At 37.8% G+C, this 21373-nt stretch overlaps 1 protein-coding gene across 1 annotated transcript in view; it reads left to right on the top strand.

The window, feature by feature from the left end:
* Window positions 1–21373, top strand: part of LOC122536736 (neurexin-3-like) — a 119122-nt gene that overhangs the window by 29778 nt on the left and 67971 nt on the right. The window contains exon 3 of the mRNA XM_043669361.1: window positions 17313–17456. Coding sequence (XP_043525296.1) covers window positions 17313–17456 — 144 coding nt within the window. The remainder of the gene's footprint in view (window positions 1–17312; window positions 17457–21373) is intronic.

The raw sequence follows: 21373 nt of genomic DNA, 5'->3' as shown, positions 1-21373 counted from the left end.
GCAGTTGTATGCTGTAATTACCAGTCAGTTTACTTAATGCCTGTAATTACCTAACATCGATTAAAATCGTTACCTTGTTGCATAAGCAACGAGGTACAAAGAACTGTCGCCCGAGTATCGATTTAATAAACGTCGAACGTGTTCGACCATTGGAACCAAGAGCCAGTTTAAAAATCTGTCATTCCAGTTGCATATCCTATGTTTATCGCGTGTCAGTTTTATCATTTGATCTCAATTGTAATCTGCGTTTTCTAATCTAATATAGAAATACTATAGTTTATGTTGTTCTGTTTTAGATCAGAAAGAATTGCTCAGAAAATATTTGTACTATTGAATAGCGTTTGAATTCAGTCAAAATGGTACTCATTGAATGGAACGTACTATGTATTTGTGCGTTTAAATTATCTGTTGAAATATGCAGTGATGATATAGATCGTTATTCGAGATGTATATATATGTCACGGCTTGCAATAACGTTCGAATTTTTCTTGCCAGCCTGGAAGTCAGTTCGAAACTTTCTCGAGCCTGATATTTCGCAGTTCGAACAAGTTTCGTGCGTGCTGCGAAATTTCTTACAACAGCCTTTGAAGAATTTAAATTGCAAATGTAATATTGCGTTGTTGTTGATCGCACGCCAGGCGTCTAACGCATTCATTCTTCCAAAGGGAATTTTACGAGGCGTGTAATACCAGAAATCGTGTAATCTCAAACGTATTTCCTATTCTATATAAAAATGGGAATTTCGTGATATTACTGCGTAATCGTGTGATCTTTCGTAATCCTCAAACGACACTTCTGTCTTCTCGATATTTAAGATCGTAGTATCAAGCAAATATCACTACTGTGAGATATGTGCATACGTGGTTTCATTCCCAATGATCAAAAGCAGACGTTACAATACAAATTGAAGATCAAGTAGACCCGCGTACGTTGCCGCCGCGGGCCATTTTCGCTTCACTCGTATCGAGATCCAGCAACCACCACGTTTCCGGCACGACATCTCGGTCGTGCCGTTGGCTTTTTCAAGGTTCGTTTGGCCGAACGACGCGCGACATTAAGCGAAGCCCTGAATTCTCGTGTTCGCGTATCGGCGACGTTTCGCGGCAGCAGGCGATCGTTTTCTCGAGCGGAAGCGCCTAGGTCGATAGATACGAGGCGGGAGCAGCTCTTCAGGAAGAGCAGAAGGGCCCTCCGCCTTCGGTTTTTGCTCCTTATGACGCGGGAGATAGCGAGAGCCTGTTTACGAGCCGCTGTGCACGGAGATAAGAACGATCAAACGTTAAACGTTTCTATCGAAATCGGCTGCGATATTGCGCGCCCACGGTTATGCACTGTTATAAACGGTGCCCCGATGACCCGCGTCATCGCGGAAACCTGCTCGATAAAGTTCACACCGTGGTGAACGATAGCTCGGAATTTTCTTTAAATAAATTTTCTTTAATTCAGAATTTATACGGATTTATATTTGCTCTCCTTTTTAATCTTTTAACCGTTTGATCGGTTAATCAACAAATATTGAATATTTTCTCCGTTCCAAACAAGTTCAATTAGTACTAACTCCAATTTGATCGTTTGTTGTAATTGAGTTGATTTATTGGCTTAAGCAGCATGAATTTTTTTCTCGAGTTTTAAGAATACTTTTGGACCAGTAAAGTAGTCCAATTAATAAACTTTTTGTACGTTTAAAGAATATCTTATTGATTCATTGGATTAACCAACATGGATTCTTTTTCTTTAATCTAGTCTAATTTGATCATTTGATGTGATTAAGTTGATTCGTTTCTTACTCTTTGTTCCTCGTATTGAACTCGACATACTGATTTCGTACATCCGCTAACTTTGATTTCATTCGCTTTTGGTCCTTTAATTTGTAATTTTTGCATCAAGAGGTTTGTAAAATTAATTAAATCCGGATTTCTGTATTACGCAATGATAAATTAATTTTTCAGATACCATTTTCTTTTTAAATTATTTTCGTGAAAATGTGAATACGTGTCTAGCTATTATTAATTTCACTTTTTCTTTTTTTTTTTCTTTCAAAGAAGTTAATATACGATTTGGGTTTATTGAATAATCTCTTTTGTTAATTTAATCTAATAATTATAATGATAATTATATTAATCTATGTGATTATAACGGTGAATAATTTTTTTCTTAATGAAATTATTACAGCACTGAAATGTAGTCACGATGAGATAAATACGTGTTAAAAATCTTCCCGATGAAGTTTTCTGCGAAAATAATCGCGACCAAAGTAACCGCAACGATCCCCCAGGAAACATTTTACGACTCTTAAGAGTATCGTAACTCAGAGAATGGAAATCCGTGTTTACTGAGATTATACTACTTGGCAAAAGGCATAAAAAATGTTTAACTACCATAAGTTTCAAAGTTAATATTTTATATCTCGCTGCGGAAGTGTTATTCAAATCCAAAGATTTGTCATGAACCAAATATGTGAAATCTGAAATCGAATGAGTACAAGAAGGAATTAGAAAGAGAAGAGAAATCGCTAATCTGTCAAGTTCAAAGAGTAACTGTTTTAATATAGGTAACATCTAATAATAATATTTTATTTAATACAATAATATTTATTTAACGTTTTCTTGAGCCAGAAGTGTAGAAATTGAAATCGCTCCAAAGGTTATTCCGTTCCGTACCGTGATATCTGTATAGTGATGTAGCGCCTAATTGTGTAATTGATCTTAATTACAATTAATTCGCGTTGGAAAATTCCTAAATGATTAATACACCCCCCCGGTAATATTTCACAATAATTAATGCAACGAAGTAGACGACGCAAGACAGGAATGTAATTTCCTGTTTTCGTTCGCAGAACAAACAGATAATTCCAAAGTACAGCATCGCAACTGCTTCCTTCCTTCAAATCTATTTACATCCCGTGAAATTCGTAGCTTCTAATTGGATTCTCAAACGGTATTCCTGATTTCCCGCCAGCCACGAACGATTTAATGTCCCGCGCCGGCGAATCGAACTTTTAATGACGGAAATACGTGATATTTCATGAAACTTTGAGGCGGTGTATCGCATCTTATTTTCCTGGAATTTCGTTCAACTTCTTACTTGGTTAACGAGTTGGCCGGAAACTTCCCTCGGGTAACGAGATCCCCACGAAACCGAGACCCTGGCGACATGTACTATAGAACATGATAAAAAATAAAAAATAAAAAGAAAAAAAAGAAAACAGATGAAAGGATAAAGGAAGTAAAGAATTTCTTTGGAAAAAAATCGAGGAAGATATGTTTCAGGTTGCTGGATTTACAAACATAAATATTATATTTATCTGTGCTATAGAAACTATCATTTTGAATTTTCAAAAATATTATTACACGCACTGAGTTTGTTTCCTATCGCATAGTTTTCAACAAAATTGTAAAAATTCTTTTCATGACTAGACATTCATCACTATCTCGAAGAAGATCGAAATCTCCTCTTAAAACCTACTTTATTTATGATTTTTTTCTTCATCATTTCACTGAACTTTAAACATTAGGGTTAGATGAGAAAATATTCGGATGAATTTTTGCTCAAAGTTTGATAAAATTCGTGCAAATGAGGGCATCACGCTCTGAAAATATGATCGGTAGATCCATGATTTTCTTTTGACGGAGTAACAACAGTTTGAATTGTTGACAATTTTACATCGTTATCGGCGCTCTTTGCCGTATCAGTCGTCGCGTATTGTGATCAAAAAAAAAAAAAAAAAAAAAAAAACGTACACGCGCGATAATTGATACATAGCGAGATATTAAACCGGTGTGCGAAACACAAATGCAATAAAACTGCGCCGAAACATTTGGCCGATGCGGTGCGTGCCAAAAAAAATTGCAAAAGCAGAAAAAAATTCCATTTTGACACGTATTCCATTAATTCTCGATCGAATCGTAATTCCCGCCGGAGATCGATCGAACGTCGAGCTTTTGATAGCGAGGACACGCTGGAAATCGGCTTTATTGAAAATTGCCCTCGCGCCCTCTCGCCGCTATATATTTCATGCTTCTTTCGTCCGGCCTGAACGTAGGACGTTCCCGGGATTAAGTCGATAATCCGACGGATGTATGGAGGATACAACAAGAAGAGAGAAAGAGAGAGAGAGAGAGAAAGAAAGAGGAAATAAATCGAGCCGCGTCTTTGGTACACTTTTATCCTAGTGATTCATCGAGATTTATTAAACGAGCCGGTTCTCCAACTCGATACACTCTTCTTCTTCCTGGTCGGCTCAAGGTCTCCTCCGGAGGGATAATTTATTTTATTGCGTGATCAAAGCAGCCGGAAGTACCGACGACAACGAATTCTTCTCTCTTTAATTCCATTACTCGGCAAATTACACGGAAATTCTCGTCTTCTCTGCGACGATCACTTGAAGAAAGTCACTTGTTAATTATGTAGGAACTGAATCTCGGAGGAATTTTTTATATCGTTAATCCCCCGCACAGTGTGTGTGCTTTGTGTTTGCATTGATCGGTCAGATGTTACATCCGTGAGGATGGATGTTTTAAAACATCAAGCTGCATCACAAGCTCTGATAAGATTTTGATCTTTGTCCGTGGAAATTGTTGGACTCTTTTGCTCATACAATTATTAATTAATTACCTTCTCTGTCGTTTGTGATCCTAGAAGCATCAAGAGTTTCAAAATGTCTGGATTCATACGTTGATTGTGCCGGATTTCTACGATTCGGTAGTGTTAAATTAATCAGGATGTTTAAGTCGAAAAGTAAAAATTGTATTAAGCCATTTCTAATGAATAACGTGATACTTGTGAACAACGAAATACTTAATAGAAAAAAAGTTTCGTTTAAAGAAGAAGTTCAGCTCTTCGCTTCTCAAATCATCGAAAACATACGGAATTGCTAATGAAGGCCAATAAATAACAAACTGCGATGAAAGGCTGATTTAAAATTGAACGAGGAGGAAAAGCTTATTAAAAAAGCATAAAACTTATTTAAAAAACCATTCGCAAATTGCGAATCGGTCAGGAAAGATCGGCGAGAGTCCTGCGAGGTAAAAAAGGATGGAATATTCGATTCATAATTCACGAGATTCGAAAATGGCTAAACTTTGACGCCGTTTTAAATATGTATTGAAATTCGCGTTTATACCGTGGGAGGATCGAGCGTTTAACCGCTGCTGGGACATCAGCGTTCCATCAACTAACGAAGAATTGCTCGCTCCACCTATTCCCTTCTCGAGGAGCCTGCTGCGGAGGAAGCAGCCTACCGTTTAAAACAAGCTGCAGCAACAACGAGGCAAGAAATTGGAAAGCAAGAGAAAGGAGGTCCTGAAGAAAGACAGAAGCGTGCGGATAAGGAAAGAGAAAATAGTGAGAGATAGATGATGGGATAAAAGGTGAAGGGAAAAGAGAGTAGAGACGAATAAATTGGAAAGGGAGAAATTTTAGAAAGAAAGAGGAGGAGAAAGAGAAAAAGAGTGACGAGAAGACAGAAAGAAGAGGTGAGGAAATGGGAAAAATGGGATGAAAATCTAGAGGAAAGAGAAAGAGAGAAGAGGGATGGGTTTATTCCGATCGAGAGTTTTTTTTCCACCGTAAGAAGAACGAACGGGAAGATGTAAAAAGAGGGAAAGAGAGAGAGAGAGAGAGAGAATGCGAGAGTCGGAATGCGCGAGTGTGGGAGCACGACTTCCAAGATGAGAAAAGGTCCTCGTCCCTCCACCCCGGGATCTCGTTACTCCGATTCTCGAGGCTCTTCGAGAGATTACTCGGCTAATCCCGGCGTGGACGACGACGGGAGGGAAGGGGCAACAGGAGGACATTGTAGATGAGATCGAACGACACCGTTAATGCCATTTTTATCGTTTCCCGGAGTCATCGGAATTTATTAAAATCTCTCTTTCTCTCTCTTTCTTTCTGTAACTTTCCTGGATCACGCGGACTGAGTCCCCTTGTATTCTGCGAAATAAAACAGTTCTCTCTCTTTTGTTTTCTCCTTCGAGCGATCGAGAGCGTAACTTCCGGTTTTGTAAATTCTCCGGTTTTATAACGCAGTTTATTCCGCAGCGTCGCGTGAATATTTTAGCGAGCTGTGATAACAGTGTTGCCTCTATGTGTGTGTTTGTGTGTTCACGCTAGATGGCGGCAATGTTTTTTTATTTAATTTTTACGGTCCCGCTGGGTTTTTAGTCGGATTTCCATGCATCAAGCGCGCACGGGTATTTTCACGAACGGCGCGAGTGCTCTCGAGCTTGGCAGTTGGAGAAAGCAGCCCCGCGGATCGTCGAATTATGCATGTCGACTTTTCGCGGCTTGTTTCCTCCCGCCAATCGATTACGTTGGACACCAATGAAACGCCATTTCCTCGACGAAACTTTCTACACTGTTTCATACGCTCGGAACTCGAGGAATTTGTGTAAATAATTTCCTGCGCTCTGGCAACGAATATTTCTTCTGTAATCTATACAGTCGTAATTTTGAAATGTTGCTAGAACCGTATTCATTGGCTTTTCAAAGAAAACGTTCTGTTATTTTATTAATTAATTATATATGACTGACAGTCACACAATCATTTTTCTCGAACGATATTGAAATTTGTCGCTCTATTCGATCTAATCTTTTACCAAGTTCTCGCACAGTTCTCATATTTTTCTACAATACTAAAACAAACGTTCAATCAAAATAACACACGCGGTACATTTATTCGTGCGTCCCAGTAAAAGTCGAGATTAATTCTGTCAAAAAATGTCTAAACTTACTTCTCTGTACTTCTCAAAGTCGGTCATTCGAACGCTTATTCTGTCGATACAAATGGAGATCTCCAAAAGTAGCCTCGGTGAACGTGGCAAACTATGCGGTGCAGAGGTTCAAAAACCTCTTCGTTTCACATTAATAGCATGTTCCGTTCTCGGGATACCGTCGTTTAAATCAAAGCGGTAATTTCAAATAGTTTACCCATCTCCTTGTCACTGGCGTGCGCGGACCTCTCATTTGTACGCCCACTGACCTACCGCAATGCCCGACGCTGGCGTGCTGGTCAGCAAAGAACGCCGAGCGAGGTCACCGTCTTTTTACTACTGCTACTACTACTACTACTACTACTACTACTACTACTACTACTACTACTACTATTACTATTACTACTACTATCACGTGTGACGTGTGTATTTTTCCCCGGGAGAAAAGAAAAAACTGGGTCGCCCCACTTTCAGGAATTTCGACTACCGTTCAACGTCCAGCGGGATCGAAACAAGTCCACTTCGAGACGCCATAACTTCAGAACGAATCTGAAATAAAAAGAGGAAAAAAGGACAAGCGTGTTTTGTATTTCTAACTTTGTACAGTGGCTTTGCACAGAAGAAAATTTGAAGTTGATGTTTCGTGGATTTTCGTTGAACGTATTAATCCCTTGCGCTGGCAACGCAGGTTCGCGGACCATAACGAGCGACAGAAACCGTACACAACAATTCGTCGCTTTCTTTCTCTTCTGAACTCGTCGGCATATGATATCACTGGATAGAAATTATTAAGAAGTAATAAACTTGTCATTTGTTTTGCCTGGGTTACATTTAAATATAGTTGAAACTAGGAGAATGTTGCAATTTGGGAGCGTGGCACGTCATTTCAGCGCAAGAGGTTAAACGCTCGTCTGTTTAAAGGAATACAGAAATTACATTTATTTTCTTTCGTATTCAATTCAATTCTGTGAAATTACAGGATCTTCTCTCGCGATTATATTTATTCTCGTACATTTATTTACTTATCTTTTTCTTTCACTAAAGGGGCGAAGTTGGAGCAGAGGACGCGGTGTCAGTGTGCCTCTTCCGTGCTAAGCCTAGCGTCTGTTTCTCGAAAAGAAATCCCCTCGAGACTCAAACAATCTAGACGTTCGGAAGTCTGCCAAATGGAAAGTAACACGTAACACCAGCCAGCGTAACGTAATTACCATAAAACGGCGGATCTTCTGGTTTGGGGTATCCGTGAGTCGCGATAATTACGCGATATCCGGCAGATTGGTGTGTCGCTTAGCACGGTTTTGCCCCATTGGGGCTCATTTGCCGCGCCATCTCGCGCTTCCCTAAATCGGCCGTTCGATTTCATCGTAATTTCCAGCAGCCGAACGTAAGTATCGTGTAATTAACGTGGCCTGCTTCGCTACTAATTAAGCCGCTTCCACGGGGTATTGAATAATTTGGACGTGTACCATCGTGCCCCGTCTCGTCACCTTTAATTAATGCAACTCTTCGAGAAAATCCTGTACTCTCTCCCGTCCGGGTCAGATAATTGCTTGATAATCGGATCAACGTCAACGTTTGATCACCGACGAGAGGCACAGCCATAGAACCCAACATCACGCAGGATCTCGCGAATGTAATCGGAAATATCGATCTTCGGAGAAAGAGAAAATCACCGATTCTCCCGAGGTTTCTCACTGTCGTTCTGTAATTTAAATCGCAGTCAGTTTCAAATCAGTTCGTGATCGACCTAATTACCGAGGCATGTTGCGCTTGAAATATTGAAAATATACCTATCACTTTTATTTCGTTGCAACGACATGGTAAAGAGTTCCGGAAACTCTGGTGTTTCAGTGTTTTCAATTGTAAAAGATCTTAATGAAGAAACATGGACTGTCGGTCGGAGCAGTTTTATCGAAATAATTTTTAGTAACACTGGAATTTAGCAAAATAGAATGATCAAGTTTACAATATAGCAAAGATACGGACAATTGTCAAATTTAGGTGCGCAAAGTAACATCTGTTTTAGTCATTTTATCAGACAAAGTTTCGATATAATTGGTGATATAGTCGATAAGTTTAGAAAACGATATCCAGAGAATTATAAAATAAAAATTAGTCGAAAATGGGTTTGGAATTTTTTAAAATTATAGTCTCGCATTGATCTTCGCAAGTTAATTATCAAAGATATCATCGAACCTAACAAAGGTAAAATTATGTTGCTTTCTAACGTTCGAAAACGAGTGAATTTTAACTTGATTTGCGAGTAGCAATCAGTTACGTCCTTCGAATGGTGGTAATTTCAGTTGACTCGAATATCGTGTTAATAACCACATCGTCTGCGTCGTCGATATTACACAAGCGTAGCTTTCGGGTCGAGCATGCAATTACGTACTGCGTTCTAAAGCTTTATTAATTACATTGTATTCATCGGGAAAGCTGGCCAACGCATTTTTCCAGCACCGGGATAATCACCCGATATAATTAACTCCGGTGAATTTAATATTAATTATCTCGAATTGCTCTTGCCGCGCGTTCAACCTATGCTATTTATCCTAATATAAATTCTGACCGTTAACGAATAGAAGTTTTCTTTGTAATGAGCTTTCCCGCCGACCTAATTCGTACGTATAATTTCAAAAATTACACCCGCCCGGCGAGATAAGATGATAAAATACGAGTTTTACGTTTAATACCGCGAGATATCTTTTTTCTTTTCTTTTTTTTTTTTTTTTTTTGCTGAAATTACTGGTTGTTATCTGTACAGCGTATCTCTTAATATTCAGCAAAGCAAAAGATGCATTTGTCTCGTTCTTCGTGCCGTTGCGTTTAATTAAAAGTACCGCGAAGAATATATATATATATATATATATATATATATTTATATTTTTTTTCGTTAATAATCATTAAGGCAAAATTGAATAGATAATTTGAATAAACGAAATTTTACAAGTTATCAACTCTGATAAACTTTCTTGTGTATAGAAATTTTCATGAGTCAACCGGGTAAAACGAAAAACAGTTGGATTTAAAACGCCTCGTTGGAAAATAAATGTTAAACTCTAACATTAAACAAATATTAAATTCTGTTTGCCTGAAGTTTCAGCGTTTCGTTTGTTGTAATTAATTCTCCTGACTTCAATGAGTCAAGAAAGAAAATTTCAAAGTAACGTTGTTCCAAGTGAAGTAAAACTGTACTCAGTCGAAATTTCAGTGACACATCCGCATCTTTTCGCGAATAGTGTGTGGACGTCATAATCGTTTTAAACACGCAATTATTATTCCAATTCCTATCCTGGAATTTTCTAAAACCAATATTTCCCCGAAATCACTTCGGAATTGTTCACTTTCTACGTATCTGGATACACATTTCAAGATTGAATGATCAGACAATTAATTCAAATTATCAGCTACCGGACGACCTAATTACGCCAGTAATAAACTGTAACTCTTTGCTCAGAAATCTTCAAACTTTCCTTCGCGCGTAGTACGATCCTTTTGTTCCCTGATTCTACCTGTTCGTTGAGATCCGTCCAACGTTTGTATTCTTCATTCGGTCACAAGCACGCGCCCCACTCATTTCGTCTCATCAAAGAGATGCACAATGAATGACCCGAAGACAGAGAATCCTTTATGCAGAACAACGAACAATACACACGCCGTTGCTAATCCGTATTAATCGCCGACCATTCATTAGGAAGTCAGCGATGGGTGGCCCTTGCCTGTAGGGGGTGCTCGTGCTACGTAGTTTCGCACCTGGCATACTCTCACGATCAATCGTTCCACCCTTGTCCCACCCTCTGCGTCCCGCAGCCCGTTTCACCGTAAATCTCTTGGCTAAACTCCGTTGGCGCAGCCATGGAAGACAATGACCAAGTAAGCTCCAACACCAACGAAATGGCACGTATATGCCCGCGAAAGCAATTAACAAAATACTAGCGTTTCACGCGCTCTCTTTGACAGTCGCAGCGCTGGCCGCGAGCGTGATCGATAATTTCGAAGGGTTCCTCCGAAGAAATTTCCATTTCCGTAGTTGTATTATATTTATGAGACCGTGTATATATCTATCGGTATAAAATTAGCGAAGCTTTCTTTGTTGTGGTAATGTACACTCGAGTGATAGAAAGGAAAAAGAAGAAATGGTAGTTTTGTCAGTAGGAATTCAGAAATTTGTAAATCGCATGTCGGAAGAAAAGTATCGGGCTAAAAGTTAGTTCTAAAGTATACTTATTTTCACAGAAATTTCTACAGAATTACACGAGTATATATTATAAGCGAAAATACCACCCTGTCTCCTGTGAATCTGTCTCTGGTAATACTACAATAACTCAACCCGAATTAATTATTCCTTCGCAAAAATATGCTGGTTACGTTGAAAATCCGGAGAACGCAGAACTTTGAGTGAATCATATTAAAACGAACGTACGGGGAATAATAATACGGTAATAGACGTAGCCGCACTTTCGTGAAAATATCAAATTGTTTACAATAATACAAGTTTACAATAATTCATCCACAAATTGATTATCCTTGGCGAAAGAAAGGGCCGGAATCATCCCCTTTCCGTCTCGTTAAAAACCTAAACAACCCGGCGCGTTATAAATCACACTAAAAGAAGAAAAAAAAAAAATGGGGCAGTACAATTAGCCATGAATCATAGATTCCCGTCGCACGCCAGATGAGACCGGGGGAATGCATTTACCTCCGTGCGCAATTACGACGAACAAATTAACCCCCCGCCCGGATGATCGAGTGGGTTTAGGTTCGCCGCGAAACCGGCGGCGAACCGATATCCTATAAATCGCGTGGCGGAAAGAAATTCGCCCGGGAACGCGGAACGAGCGTCGAAGTTTCTTCATAATTCAACGAGTCGCGCGGCTTCGGGAAAGGGGGTGCGCGGCGGTGGAGTAGGCGTGTTTCGCAATTAGTCGAGCTTCGTAAAATCTCCTTTCGCAGTTACCTCGTTCGCAATCGGCTCTCCTCAGACTCAGACGCGAGCCGAACGTTATCGCGTGCTGAAAAGTTCTCCATCCGGGTCGGGGAACCCGCTGTCTAATGAATGAAGAAACGTGCCAGCGTGAGTTTCTTCCGTTCGCGTGAATCGCGTTTAAATGGCTCTGGGGCTGCGGCTTATTGTTGTAAATTGGCCGGTGTGTTCCGTTTTGGAATTTACTTTCGTTTTTCTCGACTTGACGCCGGCTAACGTGTCAACTTCTCTGTTACCTTGGCGTTTCGCCGTTCGTTTATTTACGAAGAGGAACTTAGGTGCCTGTTGTGGTTTTTATTCTGTTCATGGGGGATTTTGTTGATAACGAGATAACGTACATACAAATATATATCAATAAACAGTGTATATTGTTTCTACATTTTCACTAGAATTATATGGTTTTCATGTATCACTGTGTTTATGGAGAATTTTATCATGAAAGAATGATGTATGTCTATAGACTATATATATATATATATGTCAAACAGTATATATTGTTTCTGTATTTTAACTGGAATTATATGATTTTTATGTGTCATTGTATTTACGAAGGATTTTATTGACAACAGAAAACTGGATTTATATTACACGTATTTCATACAAAATATTTTCTATATTTCTTTTCTATACTTATATCTCTTTCTATGTATGTATTATTTCTATTATTGTATTAACAATTATCTGTAGCTACATTATTACGACGTAGACGCACATATTTTAATTAGAATCGCATATCGTTACATTTATTGATAATGAAATAATGGTTCCACGTTGCACGTATTGCCACAATATTTCGTTTCTTATATTCATTTCGTTTCTTCATATTCGTTTCTCATGTTTCGTTTCTATTCACATTCGTATCTTTCGTGAATTTTAATATTATTAAGAATGAACACCAACGGTAGTGAAAGACGCGTTCGTGAACGAACAGTTCACTTTGGTCAGAAAACCAAACGAAAATTACCATTTTCCTCGCGTCGATTGCTCTCTCCCTGCGGGACTGAACAAACTGGAAAGTTAACCTCAAACTCACTCGGCGGAGAATCGAAAACAAAAGTAGAAGCCGGGTCACATTATCAGGACGTCAAGGTGGCTTCATTTTTCTCCTCCCCCTTTCGTGCGAGCTGTTTCATCCCACGCCCCCTGTTGAACGAAGTCGATGCAACACCGCTTTCGTTTAACAGGATTAGATCCACGACGTTGTTTCATTTACCCCCGCTGTTCTCCCGAAAGGCGACCAGCACGTCGTGAACCTGAAGGATGAAAACGGGCCGAGCTAGATGAAAGGAGGATTTTTATCCTTCGACGTGGCTAATGATACTCGCACGCGTGTGTTTTTCACGTGGCCGAAGCGAGACAGAAAGAGGGTCCACGTTGCTTGCGGAGAGGAAGAGGGAACAGCGAAGGAGATCTTCCGCCGGATGGCCAGGCTCCGCCATCCGTGAAAGTGTCTTTCTTCGCGAAACTAGACACTCCCTGCAATCGCCAACAGCTCGACGATCCTCTTGATACCCGTTGCAAGGTTGTCTCTCTCTCTCTCTCTCTCTCTCTCTCTCTGTGTGTGTCTCTCTCTTCCTTTCGTGCGAGATTGAAACAACTTGGGGGTCGAGGGACCCGCAAGTGAACAACGTCGTGCTATTAAGTGGAATACTTCGGGCGAGGATGGTGAATTTGGCTGGCGACTTTTGCGACGCGTAGACGAGTTTCGTGACTCGAGTTTACCGACGTAACGGTCTGGGGGATTTTCTGACGGACACTGGTGTAGTTGGGAAAGAGAGAAGGAGAGAGAGAGAGAGAGAGAGAGAGAGAGAGATTCTGAGTCTGTTGTCTTGTAATTAACTCTTTTCTTTTAGTAATTTCTTAGTATTTTTAATATTCTTTTGATAGTATATTTGATAGATCAATGGCAATTGATAAATCTCCTTGATTAATTGTTAATAGATTGATTTAATATTAATTGTAATTAATCGAATATTGAGACTAAGAAATTCCATATATTGATAGTTTTCAATATTTTTAAAAATGCTGGAACCTTTGAAAAATTACATTATAATGGAGACTCAAGAAATGATAAATCTAATAATGGCAATGTTTAAATTCGAGCGTTGCTTTCACAGTTACTATGTTGAAAAGTTGACGAGGCTGCTAATTATTTGCGATGTAATTATCTGTTGTTATGAAGCTCAAACTTTGTTACGCGGACGAAATTTGCTGTGAGAAGATTCTCATTATTCTTCATTTGGATTAACACGCAGTCTTTCATTATCGCAAGTAGCTTCTGGCTAAAATTTCTCCCGAACTAGTTTCTCACGAATAACACACAAAGTAACTTGATCTTAATTTTATCATTCCAAGAATCATTTAAATGTTGAAATTGAAAGAAAAGCCAGAATTAAATCATTAGATAATTCTGTGAAATAAAGACGAATGATATTGCGGTGACAGTCGAAATATCATAGGAATTGTGAAGTTATATGAATTAACGAGTTACACGGTGCAACGCTGAAACAATTTTTCGAATTAAGTTTCACGTGTGTTTCATGGAATCGATATTGTCCTTCAATTGCGTAAAATATATAGTTGAAAGAAATGTTATTGGTGATCTTGACAACTCATCGCGTGATTGCAACGCAATTTACTTTTATAAAGTTGCTCAAAGGCTACGGGAGACTGAAAAACAAGCAATTATTTTTATTTCACAGAACGCAGTAAGGTAGTATCGTAAATGAAGATGTTTCCTCGTAGATCAAAAGACATTGTACATTGTACATCTATAATGTTCTCAGTATACGAGTCATTATTGTTCTTCAAATATAAAATGTAACGTAAAATGTTTGAATACTTTAATTAATTGGTTGGACAGGTTGCATTAAGATTGTTAATACTTTCAATACACGTAGTTTACATAAAAATTGAATTTCAGCTTTTAAAATTGATTAGTAGAACGTAATAATTGTAAAGAACGTTAATAATAATAGAGACATTTTTAATAACATATATTTATTTCACATTTCCCCGAGCAAGTTTTCCAAAATTGCTTTATATGCACAGTGATTGAAAGCAAAAGTATCGATTTTTACTAACTCGCACTTAAAAACAATACGAGCGCAATTGTTCTCCTTGGAACAAACAGTCCCATCGCCGTCGAAATTAAAATCTCCAGACAGAGGCACGCACAATAGAAACAATCTTCTAACTCCTCAAACTCGAAACAACATCCCAAGAATCTACCGCCAGTTAAACCCTTGCCACGCCATTGAAAGATCTCGAGAAATCGCCGCCTTTACCAGGAACATCCCATAGAGAGCACGGTTTCGTCGGTCGCGTATCGTCGGATGATTTGCGGTGGTAATGAACATTTCAATCGGCGCGGGTCGCCGCATTCAACCCCCCCTCGAGCGACGCGATTTGGCGCCATTCCAGAGCCATTAAAACCCGTCTTATGGGCTTTTTGCCTGGCCTTGCGTCGTCCGTGCACTTTTGTTTGGTCGCGTCGTGATAACAATAGGAAGATGGAAAATAATGAGAGAGAGGGCGGGAGGAATTGCGTAGGCGTGATCAGACGTCTCGAGACTGAATTAAAAAGCTTCTCGCGCGTGTATCGGGGAAAGATAGGATTAAACAAAAAAAGAAGAAGGACAGGGGAAGAAGCGCGAACCCTTGTGCCTCGCTCGTTGCTTTTAATTAAGTTAAACTTGAGGCGGCTGCACCTTGGCGAAAGGGTTAAAGCCCTTTTGTTAATCCCCTTCCTGCGAGGGGATGCTTTACGGGATACGTTTGAACGATCTGTAGGCGATAGGCGTTTGGCATTGGCAGTGAAATTTATCGGATTTTCGTTTTGAAAGTGGTTGGACGTGGTTACTACGTTTGCTACAAAATTGGAAAAATTATGTAACTGTTGGAAAATCGCTTGAATCGAATGCGCGAGCAGTGTCTGCTTTGTTTAGCACACGAACATGAATCTATGTGTTTGTAATTACTTCGTCGTGGACTTTTATGAAAATTATAGATTCAACTCTTACATAGATGACTACAATAGTTTATATTGAATTAATAAACGTAAAGTATCCACCCTACTTTGTTCTACATTTTACACCCTCGAAATCGTGTTTTACATTCGCATTTTACACTCAGTCGTGTCAGTTTTGGTGATTTATTGATGATGTCCATCGTGCAAATAAAGTCGTAACGCGACTTATAAATTCATGCCCGAAGGAATTATGTGTCACGATCAATGAAAATTCAATTTCAACTCATTTTATGAGATTTTTGGAGAGGTACAACGAGAGTTGCATAATTTATACCTGAAGTATTGTAACCAATTAATGGGGCGAAATGTTACGAGGTTACTGAACAATTTTCACAAGTTGCAAATTCAATGTACACAAGATTTATATACATATATTATAACACCGGTGGTTGTGTACGCTAATACTAATACTAATACAAACTCCTTGCTTGTGCAATGATAAGTAAGGTAATAAATCATCTTCCAAAGTACATATCTGTTTTACTTTAATCTCCAGCTGAATTCACCCCTGTCCACTAATAGTGAAACTGTGTGGCGTTCTGTAATGAAGGACTCGTCTGTCGAAGAGCTCTGACGCGATAGTGAAGGTCAACTTGGAGGATTACATTTGTATGAAAGGGACAGTTAGGCGAGAACTTTCGAGAATTATACGCAATGCAGAGAGGCCAGTGATTCCAGAATCAATCATAAATTAACATTCAGATGTCGCTCTCGTAACCTTTAATAATTTTGGGATCATCCACGCGAAAGTAGCGTGGGAATCTAAGAAATTAGTAAATTAGTGGAAAAATTAATTTGAGACATTTCACGAATTTTTCCACTAATTATAATTTGTATACACATATACAACTTGTGTTTACAGATGTATAGCATAAATCTGACATATGTGATATAAAATGAATTTTTACAATTTATACTTACTAATTACTTAATTCAATCTAAATGATTACACGTGGTTTCTAAATTTATTTTCTCCTTCCTTGACTTTACACTGAGAATTTATAAATCTCCAAATTAATTTGATTTGAACTGTATCCAGTTGTACTCGATATGTCAGCGAAAGTTTATTTTTAAATTCATTGCCTAATTCAAAAATATCTCGTTGCATCTTTCTACCAAAGTAGAAGTTCTATCTACAGATATAATCCGTAAAAGTGGAGCACTTCCCTTCGGAGATATAATATTTTTAGATAGATTTAAACTGCATCGTATTTCGTAAAATAGAACAATTTCGTGTCACAGTTCCTTAATAATAAAAATATACGTTTGCCAATAACTACGTGAAAGAATCATGAATATTTTGAAATAAGTTCGATTAGATTTTATTATACAATTCTAAAAACAAATTTGAACTGCTAGATTTAAATGTATCAAATTTTCTCGCAGTTTGCGTAAAATTTTCAAATAGTCTACAAGTCACGTATGTATGTGCATATATTTTAACCATACGTTACAGCTATATTTTTCCACGTAACATTGTGATCTTTTAACATATGTACGATCAGGTCACGTACGTTTATTCTACGCTTTTCCACGTTTTATTTGTCCGTTGACTGATCGTAAATCTTTCGCTCTTTCTTTGTTACAGACAAAGCGCCTTCCGAAGCCTCTTTCAGAGGAACAGAGTACCTCACGATAGATCTGAGCAAAGCAGATCCAATACTCAGCACGCAGGAGTCCATCAGTTTGCAATTTAAAACGAGGCAACCTAACGGGCTTCTGTTTTATTCTGGTAAGTTGAAATATTTATATCCGAACGGTTATCTCACTGAATTAAAACTGAGACAGCATTCTCACACGCAGAGGCATTTTCATCGTACAAATTTGTTGAAAGTTGTTAAATCTCGCTTCAGTTTCATTAGGATTTCAGTAATCTCTCTTCAAGTAAGTTGACGATCTAAAATTTATTAAAGTTGTTCCACGCTTGTTCAATTCACCGCATTCTTTGTGAAGAGTAGTGGCACTTTTGTCTTTCTGTTGCCTGATTCATCTGCGAAATTTAAAAAGTATTCGAAACACTCAAGCAGCTGAAATACCTCAAAATTCCGTCTCTGAATCGTTTAGTAATAAATGGACATCAGCCGTTATTATTATAAAATCTTGCGTAAGTAGCGAAACCTTAAAATGATGCTTGCATATATTAAACGAACATTGCTTCGATGACTATTGTATAATTTCCTCGAACGTAATGGAAAAATAATCTTCAAAATTTCCTCCTCTTGTATCTTTGAAAAGAAAAAAAAAAAGGAGCTAATAATGTACGTAAATTGAAATACTCACAATTGGATACACATAAATCACTCCGTTGATTTATCAATTTACTAACTCTATTAATTTATTGAAATACTTTTTACTAACTTATCATAATGAACTTAATAAACATAAAATTCTCGGTCAGCCACATGCGCAGAGCAAATATTCGCGAAATATTCTGCGCGATCCAAGTAGACGATCACCATCATCGACTGAATCGACAAGCAAGGCGACAAGTCGCTTTATGAAAATTCGTCAGAGGCGACACGTCCAGTGAATTTCGTTGGTTGCACGCGGAAACCTCTCTTACGGCTTTCGTATGAATTAAATATACATGGAGCCAACGAAATATTCACGTCGTCGGTCGCATTGCAGTCACTGCTTCTTACTATCTCTCGGGTCACCGTGCGACTGACGGCACTCTAGGCAAAAAGTAAATGTCCCCGGCGTGCTTCGTAAATTGCTTCAAAATTGCGGACGCTCCGCCTCCGTAAAATTATATTCTTGCGGAGCGTGGTGGAATTTTTTTTTTTTTAGGTACAACTATATTTGATAAAATTTACCGAGAGGTTTGCAATGGAATTTTTAAGAACGGCGTTTGTCAAATTTCCGTCACTTTTCGTGACGGGTTAAGACATAAAAATATAAAATAAATTTTAAATTTATGGACATAAAAATATAAAATTCATAGACATAAAAATATAAAATAAATTTAAATTTTTGGCCGAAACAGAGTGATTTTTCGAAGTAATCGTGTGCAATAGATATTTGTATTTGATACACATACTATAAAGAAATTGAATAATAATTGTCAGTCTATCTTTATAAATCTATGAATTGTTGCTACTCCCCGAAATTTTAAATCATTTTAAAATTGTACAGACGAATAAATCACGCAATTCTTTATCATTATACACACATAATTTTCTGTTATCAAGTTCAGTACAATTCATGAAATTCTATTGTGCGTATTTATTCGTGCGAAAGATATGGAAAGGGAATATATTTGTAATTATATTATTGTATACACTTGTTAAACAAAACATTTATGTTGTTTGTTATATCGCACGTTACCGATACCATTTAAAACAATTATTTCGATTTCGAGACACAAAATAAATTAATGATATAAATTAAATATTCTGGTTAATATAGATGTATTGTTATGTCGAACAGACAAAGTGATTTACTTCTCTCAAATTTTCCATTGTATTAAATTTCTCATTGGATTAATGAATAATTTTCTGTTAAATGATTCCCATTGGATCTGTGTTTATTTGAAATCTATTGAACGATTGTACGTGTCTTTTAAAAATATTAATTAGACGTTTGTATGTGTCTTTCAACAAATTGAATATTATTTTCATTCAGAAATTTGAAAATCGAAATTATTTATTATATTTTGTTTTCGAAATTATCTACGATTGTACGTACGTGAAAAATTGTGTAAAATAACAGATTATGAAAAGTAGAAAGCAGTAATGTCGAAAAATTTGTACCCTATGAAACGTAATGCAAAGAATCTCTAGATTAAAAATTGAACATTAATTTTTGACCATAAATTAAAATTTCGCAGTTCAATCACAAGATCACAGTTCGATAACAAATTAAACGATTGCAAAAAACGAACAAAACACTTTGTCAACGTCGACTATAATAATACAACACAAGAATTCACGACAAAAGAATTGACTAGAATAAATTTATTTATTTTTCTATCTCATGTCTATATATTTGTGAAAAAAAAAAGAATCATGGATTCAGAGTAAAGCACATAGAAATCACATCCGAATTAATTACTAAATCTCTAGACTGAAAATTGAACATTAATCTTTGATCATAAATTAAAATGTCACAGTTCAATCACAAGATTACAGTTCGATAGCAAATTAAACGAACAAAACACTTTGTCAACGTCAGCTATAATAATACAACACAAGAATTCACGACGAAAGAATTAATAAGAATTGATTTATTTATTTTTCTATCTCATGTCTACATATTTGTAAAAAAAAAAAAAAAAGAATCATGGATTCAGAGTAAAGCACATAGAAATCACATCCGAATTAATTACCAGATACCCAGGAAGTTGGCGGCTTCCGTTTCGTCGCTGTGTCTAATCAGCAACATTGCCAAAGACGTTGGTACAAACCGATTAGCTGTCCTCTTTTGTTTCCCCTCGTTTCCGGACGATTCGCGACCAGGCCGAAAGATCCCCCGTGGATCCTGCAGCTAATATTCCGGCGACTTTTGGTCCCGATAATTAGAGAACCGCAGCTGCCGGTTTTCTTATTGACGTCACTCCCAGAGGGAATCCATTCCTCCTTTCTCTGATAACGGGTATCGGCTGCCGTGCCTCTTCGATTTCGCTTCCAGAAGGCTGGATCCATCGACCCCCATGGCGAACGTAATATCTCACACGTGATCTTCCGTTGCTCGTTACCGGTTGAGGAGAAGGAGGGGAAGGGGAGTGTACACTCTGTAAATAGAAGCGGATAATCGCGATCTCCGCGAGCACCGGAGAATCGGAAGAAACAGAGATGACGATAATTGCAATTAGGGTCGAGACTCTAGCGCGCTGCCACTTTTACAGCCAGTTGTTACGTTGATATCGCCGGCTCTCGATTATCGAACTCTCGAGTACTTGCTTTCGACGACTCGGCGATACATTGCGGCATTACGAACTGGAGTGTATTTTTTCTTTCTTTTTTTTCCTTTTTTTTTTTGCCGAGAACCGCGAGATTGGCATTTTTGTGGTTGCTGTGTGATTGATGGCTGCAATTACGGAAATATATCGTATCGAGGGAGCCAGGTTTTCAAGATGGAAAGGGAAGTGTTTTGTACAAATGTTGGATATACTTGTCCTGTTCAGATTTTATTATTATTACTATCGTGGATTATTTAATAACGAATTTTTCAATACTCGATGATAGAAGGATTGTACAATTGTAAAAGTATAATTAATATTGTATAAATTATTGGGTACGTACAAACATACGTAGTGACTTGATGAAAAGAATAATAGAACCTATTATAAAAATTTGTTTCCAGAAATATATAGAAATATATAGAAAAAGTAGAATATTTAATAGTCAGGGGAGATAACTCCATTTTAGATTTCCAATTAGTGTAAGCTCCGTTTAAGCTCCAATCGTTTAAAAAGTTTCATCTTCAATTAGAATACATCTCGTTCACTTGGTAGAATTGCACGTTTCAATTACAGAGGATAAGTTCAATATTGCAGTCGTCAAAATCAAGCGAATGCTTGCCCATTCCTTGACATTATAAAAGAACCAATATTCCTGCAAATTATACTTGTTTCGTACATTTTTATATTTTCAAATTACAAACAGAAACACTGTGGATGTTCGTCAACATTAATACTTCTTTAAGTAC

This window comes from Frieseomelitta varia, unplaced genomic scaffold (genome assembly GCF_011392965.1).
Source record: "Frieseomelitta varia isolate USP_RPSP 00005682 unplaced genomic scaffold, Fvar_1.2 scaffold_158, whole genome shotgun sequence".
Taxonomy (NCBI): domain Eukaryota; kingdom Metazoa; phylum Arthropoda; class Insecta; order Hymenoptera; family Apidae; genus Frieseomelitta; species Frieseomelitta varia.
This window is presented reverse-complemented; position numbering and strand designations above follow the sequence as displayed.